This window comes from Microtus ochrogaster, chromosome 19, assembly GCF_000317375.1.
Source record: "Microtus ochrogaster isolate Prairie Vole_2 chromosome 19, MicOch1.0, whole genome shotgun sequence".
NCBI lineage: Eukaryota > Metazoa > Chordata > Mammalia > Rodentia > Cricetidae > Microtus > Microtus ochrogaster.
In genome coordinates, this window is record NC_022021.1 from 2,377,443 (window position 1) to 2,385,507 (window position 8,065).

The 8,065-nt window shown below is 41.9% G+C and overlaps 1 protein-coding gene across 3 annotated transcripts in view; it reads left to right on the top strand.

The window, feature by feature from the left end:
• The window catches only part of Arhgef28 (Rho guanine nucleotide exchange factor 28), a 295,501-nt gene that overhangs the window by 200,355 nt on the left and 87,081 nt on the right, over positions 1-8,065 (top strand). For all 3 annotated transcript variants that reach the window (XM_005356442.3, XM_026783747.1, XM_026783748.1), the window contains 2 exons: positions 2,429-2,624; positions 5,514-5,625. In XM_005356442.3, the coding sequence (XP_005356499.2) occupies positions 2,429-2,624; positions 5,514-5,625 (308 nt within the window). The remainder of the gene's footprint in view (positions 1-2,428; positions 2,625-5,513; positions 5,626-8,065) is intronic.

Genomic DNA, 8,065 nt, shown 5'->3' on the forward strand with positions numbered 1-8,065 from the left:
GCGCGCGCACACACACACACACACACACACACACACACACACACGCACACACACACACACACACAGTTGTTATTGGAAGAAGTAGAAGCTGTTCTCCCCAAAACACTCCTTACCAGCACTCTTCCAGTCTTGAGAAATGAGAATAGTGACTGGGATAGAAGAGGGCTGATGGCTGCAGATATTTCATTTTAGCCTTGAGATGACTCCTGTCAGTGAATGCTGTCATGGAGTGAAGAGCCTAAGAGACAATAAACCGTGGTGAAATTTAGTAAGAGAACAATATCGTGAGAGACCAGGAACTTCTAACAAAAGTGGAATTTGTGGGCACAGAGTCAAAACTGTGGATGATATAGGGACAAGGTTAACCAAGACAAATAAATCCTACATTTCCTGAGGGTCAGAGCAATATTAAATGGGGCAGCACACACTAATCCCGATGCTGCAGCTCTCTGCCTGCTCCGTATCTGTATGTTACAGCAGGATTTTCCCTTTTGGGAAGTCTGGGTTTACTGTGACATACAAACCAGTCTGCCGTCTTACCGGGAGAGGAATGGCTGTCTTTGGCTAACTGTCTTAGTCACGGTTGACCTACTTTCCCGAAGGAGACAATAACAAGTTGTGATAACATTTGCTCTGTGACAGATAACTTGCAGTTAAGTTATTTCTTTTCCCAGTTCTTTCTCAGCTATAGTCAAGGTATTTGGAATGAGTCGGGGTTAGAAACTTATCTAATTATAAGCATGGAGTAAGAATTCTGTCTGAGAGTCACAGTTATGAAATCAATATTCCACTATTATATGACCCATGTTTTTAAAAAAAAGCCAAAAGAGATAATTTAAATTTTCATCTTCCATTGTTTGTAGTTCCAACAATATGGTTTTCCAGTGTTGTGTTGGATGAAAACGTCATCCTCTAGCACTGAAAACAGTCAAGGAAAAAAAAATCCCATGTTATAATACATCCATGGCCACTCGTGGCCTTGATGCTTGATGGAATGGTTTAAAATGTAAATGCTATGAGGGACTGGACCTTGAAAGTGTGCAGTCACGTTCTGTCCTTTGATGCTGTGATTATGAACGTTAAATAGGAGGAAAGAAGTTGTAGTCAGGCAGAGGAAATCTTTGCTCCCGTCTGAGACAGAATCCTTAGCGGGAAGTCTCTGAAAATGACCATCTCACTTTGACATGCTTGAGGCTTGACACGCAGTGTATCTCTGACCCTTGTCTTGTCCCCCTGAGGTGAGCCCTTCACGGCACTCCCCTCTTACACTCCCCTCTGCCCGTCTGGCTTTCCAACTGCAGGGATGGTAACTCTATTGTCCCTGCGTCATTGCCCGGAGGCTGCTGTGCGAACAGCCCTGTGGATCAGCATCCCTGGCATGTTCAGTATGTGAAAGGTGGCTATACAGGGCTGGTAATGGTGTTTACAAAACAAAAATAGTGAAGCCGTCACTATCAAACCCACTTTTGTAAAGTCATTGAAATGGAGTATCAGGCTATTTTAGGCCACCAACCAGCTCCCAAATCATGACACATGGATTTCTTATTTGTTTTGAATGCTTGACCTTAGCTTAGCTCTTTACTGGCTAGCTCTTTTAACTTAGCCTGCTTCTGTTCATCTGCCTTTGCCTTGGGGTGTTTCACTTTTTTCTTCCTGAATATCTTACTTTCACTGCTTCTCTGTGTCTGGCTCGTGTCTGCCTGGCTTCTTGCCCGGGTGTGCTTTTTCCTCCTCTCTCATCTGTTCCCCCCTCCCGAGCCTAAATTTCTCCTCCTTTTTAATGTCTCTGCCCACCAGCCTTGCCTGTCCCTCTCCTGCCTAGCTATTGGCCATTCGGCTCTTTATTAGACCAATCAGGTACCTTAGGTAGACAAGGTAAAACAAATTCAAAACATCTTTACATAATTAAAAACACATCTTTACATTTTTAAAACAAATGCAGCATAAAGAGAAGCAACACACCTTTAACACGGTTAAAGTAATATTCTGCATCATAAACAGATGTAACACATCTTCGCCTAATTAAAATAATATTCTACAACAAATGGATTTTTCCAGGTAGGACCATCCATTTGGGGACACATGAAATTTTGTTTAAAGGACTGGTGATGTGGCTCCGCAGGTAGAGGTACTTGCCACCAAGCATGACATCCTGACTGTGATCCCCAGGTTCCATATGGTGGTAGGAGAGAACTAACTCTTGTGGATTGTTCTCTGACTTGCACGTGTGTGTGCAGGTGGCACCCCCCCCACTTGTGCACAAAGGGGAAAAACAATAAAATGTTTATTGGAAAAGTTATAAAAAGCAGTATCAGTGAGAAATTACATGGCGCTCATTGCATCTCACACCAATGATAGGATCTGAACACAGAAAATCAAACCCAGCATCTGTCTGACTGTTCACTGAATGATCTGTTTCATGCTCTAGTTCCAGCCTGGATGCCCTGAATGCCGACAGTGAGGGGGAAGGGCATTCTCAGCCCCCCATCTGCTATGCTGTGGGTTCCTCAAGAACGGGGCTTCCTAGTGGAGATGAACTGGATTCTTTTGAGACCAGCGCTGAAGCAGATTGTAATATCTCCAGGACCGAATCACTTTCCCTATCCAGTACTCTGCATTCAAAGGTATTCTCCACGGTCTTAGCTCGACTTACTATAAATGCACAGAACATGTTCTCAATGCCCCCACCTCCACCTACAGGACAGGTTCTGTCTTCTTCCACAGGACAGACGCTTGTGTATGTGTTGGGAGGGACTTCAGTCACCTCTGATTTTTAATCTCCATGACTCCATTTTAATTTTTACAACGTTTCTAGCAATTGGTTGATGTTATTGACTCACAAGCAGTACATCCCATTTTTACATACTTGGGAAATGTTACTGTTTCAGTTAATATTCCTGCTCTCCTTCTTGCCACAGAGTGAGGCAAACCGGTGATACTGGGTTCAAGGGGTCAAGCTTGCTTATGCATAGAATCTTTGGTCTGGTCCAGGCGAGGAGGTAGATGATGTCAGTAAGTCAGCGGTGATGTTTACTGGGTGTTCCTGGCTTGACGAGCCAATCTCCAATGTCATTTTGAGGTTTTACTTTTCTTGATAATTTCATGAGTTTCATGGACTCACAGAAACTGAACGACAATCAGGGAGCCTGCATGGGGCTGACCTAGGCACTCTGCATGTATGTATGTTAGAGTTGTGTAGCGCTGTCTTCTTGTGGGACTCCTCACAGAGGGAGCAGGGGCTGTCTTCAACTCTTAGACCCCACTCCTCATACTGGCTTGCCTTGCCCAGCCTTAATACATGGGGATGTGCTTAGTCTTACTGCAACTTGATACGCCATGTTTTGTTGATATTCCTGGGAGACCTGCTCTTTCCTAAACAGAAACAGAGAAGGAGTGAACTAGGGGTGGGAACAGAGAGGGGCTGGGCGGGGAAGAAGGAGGGGAAACTGGCCAGGATGTAAAATAAATAAATAAATTTATTAAAAACAAATAAATACTTTAGTTTCTCAAGGCAAGCTCTTCTGTTTGAACATACTTATTTCTTATATTTGAATTCTGTTATAGTCCAGTCATTTTCCTCTTAAATTATATTTATTCACTACTGTAAAACAGTGTGTGAAATGCCAAGGTTCTCCCCAGAACATGGGGTTAGTAAGATAAGACTTTACCTTTGCAGTGTACCCTGTAATGTACCAAATGGTTTTATGTATATGAAAAATACAGAGGTTTTTCTTAGCCCATCTAAGATGTAAGTAGCACTTTTATTTTATGTTTTGAAAGCATTAGAGTTTTGACTAGGTGGCCCCAGGTTGGTCACATGCCATTACTAAAATTAAGGTCTTCTAACCTCCATACTGAATTCGTTTTCCTGTGTAACCTGGAAATCCATGCTTATCTTTTGAACCCGAATATCATATGATAATTCTGGATAATAAGAATAGAAGTGTGGATGAATACTATTCAAGAAAAAGATGGATATGGTTGTGAATGCTAATGCTAGCTAGTTTTGAATGGAATGTGAAAACCTTATCATTCCTTGGAATGAAATACAGCTCTTTGGAAACGGTTTCACGTTGATCTGAAAGAAGATTTTTGCTGTGAAACACAGCTTCTCTTGCCTCTGTAATTACTCAGCATAGCATCGCCAAAAGATTTTGGACAGTTTCCAAAGTTCCATCGTCATGAACAGCGGTTACCGTGCACGATTTCAGAGAGAGGATGGCTTCTGATGGGTTCCTTGTGGCCAGTTCCCTACTCAGTTAGATTACATCTCAACATCCGGGGACTCAGCCTCTGGGCCCAGTGGGTGCTTCTAGATAAGGCACCTAAGCCAAGGCCCCTTGAAGCCAGGGGAGGCTTCTGTGATCAGCTCTGCCCTGAGCTCTTCAACCAATGGCTGCCAAGGAACCAGGTGTTTTTATTTAGGAAGACTAGGCAAGACCGACTCTCATGCAGGACAGTTTGGGATAGCTTAATTTTAGCAAAGAATTCTGTATCACTTTCTCTTACCTTTTACTGTAGATGACACCTCAAAAATACATGGGCTGGATTCAATGCTCAGGCCTCTATGAAATAGGAGTTAGATACCATTAATGACTTTAGTAAATTTCTATTTCATATTCATCTAAAATTTCTGCAACATGTAAGAAAACTGTGCTTTAATTATCTTGACAGATTTCATTTTTATGTATGTTGCAAATATAATAATAGAAATTGGGAAACAGGAACAAAATGATGGGTCATTAAAAGGAATGATATTAAAGTCATATAAATCATTGATAGCATCACTCTGGGAAATACAGATAGAATGTTTATTAAACAATGGGCCCAGAGGAATAGGATTCACATGGACTTTCTCTAGAGGCCATAGCTAACCCTGTAAATTTAAACAGCCATTTGAAAGCTTAAAACCTCTTATAATTAGATATAGGTATTTCTCTACCTTCTAAAATTGCTTAAGGAAAGAGAGCTCGGTTAGTATATAATTTTGTTTAAATGCTGAAGTGTAAACTAACAAAAAAAATAATAACCTCTGTGAAAACAAATTAATACCATGGCTGAACATTCAGAGAAAAAGTCGTGTGATTTAATTTTCTCATTTTTAACCAAGTTGTTGAAATGGTCCAAAGGTATTCCTTTACAAAACAAAACTTAAGTTTATCAGGGCTTAGATGAAAAGGAGAACACTGGAAAAGCTTTGAGAGGCAAACAGAGCAAGTTATTAAAAAGGTCATGTAAGAAAAGAGATGGCGGGTGCAGATCTCTTATCCCAGCCACATGGGAGACCAAGACTAACCCAAGATCAGTGCCAGCCTGGGCAACTTCGTAAGCCCATGTCTCACAAGGCGCTGTAGAACGTGGACTGAGAATGTAGCTCAGTGATAGAGTGCCTTCCAGCCTGCACAAGACCCTGGGTTCGATTCCCAGGACAAAGAAATAGCTGCCTGGATGAAGTGCACGGGTTGGGGCTTTGTTTCCTCATGGTGATTACATAACGCTGCACTCTCTCTTAGGAGTCCCTGCTTTCTGGGATTCGCTCACGTTCATACTCCTGCTCATCACCCAAAGTCTCTGTCGGGAAGCCCCGGCTAGTGCGTGATTTCACAGTGTGCAGTTCCACCGAAGGTAAGCTCTGTCTGCATCTGACTCTGCACTCATTCCCTTCCAGAGCAGGCGTCCAGCTAGTCTACGTGCATAAAACACAAAGGGACTGCAAGGACTTCAGGGATATTCTGTGAGGGCCTTAGAGGATTTTACTTAAGTGGAGTCTGAGAATTACTTTTGTCCTGTATGGCTGGTGCTAAGAAGCAGCAACTCAGAGGCAGATTGGAGGTGTCCCCTTCCTGGGTTAGCCCAGGGCTTGGGAGAGCTGAAATAATAGTGTTCTCATGGTACCAATAGCTACATCTCAGCATTTGAAGAAAGAGCAGCCATGTAAGGAAGCAGAAACATAACTTTTATACGATAAACTTTTATTAAAATAGAGCATAGCTGCAAGAAAAGAGGCACATTAGAGGAGTATGCTGAATTTTCAAAAGTGAATTCTGCCCCCAAATAGAAAAGTTATGGGCAGTGTAGAGCTCTCCTGGGAGCTGCTTTCCTCCACTGCCCTCAATTTAAACTTTGCTTTGACATGTAATTGCTTCACACTTCCCGTGGACAGATTATGTGTAATAGTCACATTTAAAGACTGATGTGGGAGCGTTCGTGTCTGTGTGACATGCCCAATAGTTTAATAAAAAATAAACTTTAGTCCATCAGACCATGCCCGATTTTCTCCTTGAGTCATCCAAAAGCAAGCTGCTGGTTCAGGACTCTCTGCTCCCTCAGCACGCAATGTGCAAGGTTCCTCCTCTTCCCCTTTCTTTTTCTTACTTTGTTCTGGTTTTAGTACCATTTTGTGGTTTTTGACTTAATTTCACACTGTTGCCTTTTGGAAAGCATACTTGAATCATCCATTCCTTGTGCTGCGGTATGGGTGTCTCACCGTTAGAACTGCGGTTCCTCCTACCTGGAAGATTTGAGATCAGTGACCTGATGACGGAAAGGAAATGGACAGCTCAGGAAAAAGTACCTTGAGCTATACATTTTAAATAAAAGCTTAAATCTCTGCATTTGAATTAGAAGGAATAAAAAGATGACATCAATTTCTTTTTTGCCCTGTTAGACTATAAATATAATCTCTAAGCAGTGTGTTTAAAAACTAGTTTTGAATGAAGTTTTAAAGCATTCAGAAGGTAAGAGTTCGAACCCCAGGTGATTTAGCTTGATGCAACACACACACACACACACACACACACACACACAGAGAGAGAGAGAGAGAGAGAGAGAGAGAGAGAGAGAGAGAGAGAGAGAATTGAGGATTCCAGTGGATCATCTCCATTGATACCATTTATGGGTCAGTCACACCCATTGGACACAAAGGAATTTTGACTGTGTTCATATAACCAAAACACAGGCATAAAAGCTTGTCTAGTTCAAGGAAATATTTAAATGTTTATTGTTTAGTGTGCTGGAATGAATCAAAAGTAAATTGATATTAGCTTTGCTGTTACTTCTCCCTTAATGAATTTTGCATAGTACTAAATTTTTCTCAGTTTGAACAGAGAGAGAGCAAGTCTCCATTTGCCCCAGGGGATGCTTCCTGGTGCGAGACATAATACAGATACCCAAACTTAGGATGTATTTGTGCTATTTTTCATTCTTGTAAAACTTTTTAATTTATTTATTTGTGCATGTAGCTGTTTTGCTTGCATGCAAGTGTATGCACCATGTGCATGTCTGGGGCCCAGGGAGGCCAGCAAGGTATCAGATCCCTTCCAACTGGAATTAGAGATGGTTGTGAGCCACCCTGTGGGTATTGGGAATTGAACCCAAGCCCTCTGAAAGAGTAGCCAGTGCTCTTAACCACTGAGCCATCTCTTTTTCTTAATCCTTTTTAAAATCTTTTATTTATATTTAATTTATGTTGTATGTGTAGGTATGTGCCTGAGTGTGTGTGTGTGTGTGTGTGTGTGTGTGTGTGTGTGCCCATGTGCACAGGTACCTGGGACAGTAGTGATCTACCCAGTGAATGCTGGGAACTAGATTCACATCCTCTGCTGGAGCAGCGAGAGCCTTAACTACAAAGCCACCTCCTCAGCCTGTAGGGATAATACACCGTTACACCAGCCCTTCTTTTCTAGTTCTTATTTGGCATATTTTTTCTTATTAGTTCTGAAGTTACTTCTTTTTCTTTCTCATGCCTTCTTTTATTTTTAAGCCAAGTGTTTAATGGCAGTAATTTCAATGCTTGATTTTTATATACCTAAAATAAAACCCAGCTTTATAGTTTCCTTTGGTACTTGGTGGCTTTCTATAAAAGGAATGTTGTCAATATCATAATGATAACTTCAGCCTCACTGTGAAGGCCAAATATAGAGATCCGAGCACTCAAGAGGCAGAGTCAGGCGGATCTCTGTGAGTTCAAGGCCAGCCTGGTCTATAGAGTGAGTTTCAGGACAGGCTCCAAAGCTACAGAGAAACCCTGCATCGAGAGAGAGAGAGAGAGAGAGAGAGAGAGAGA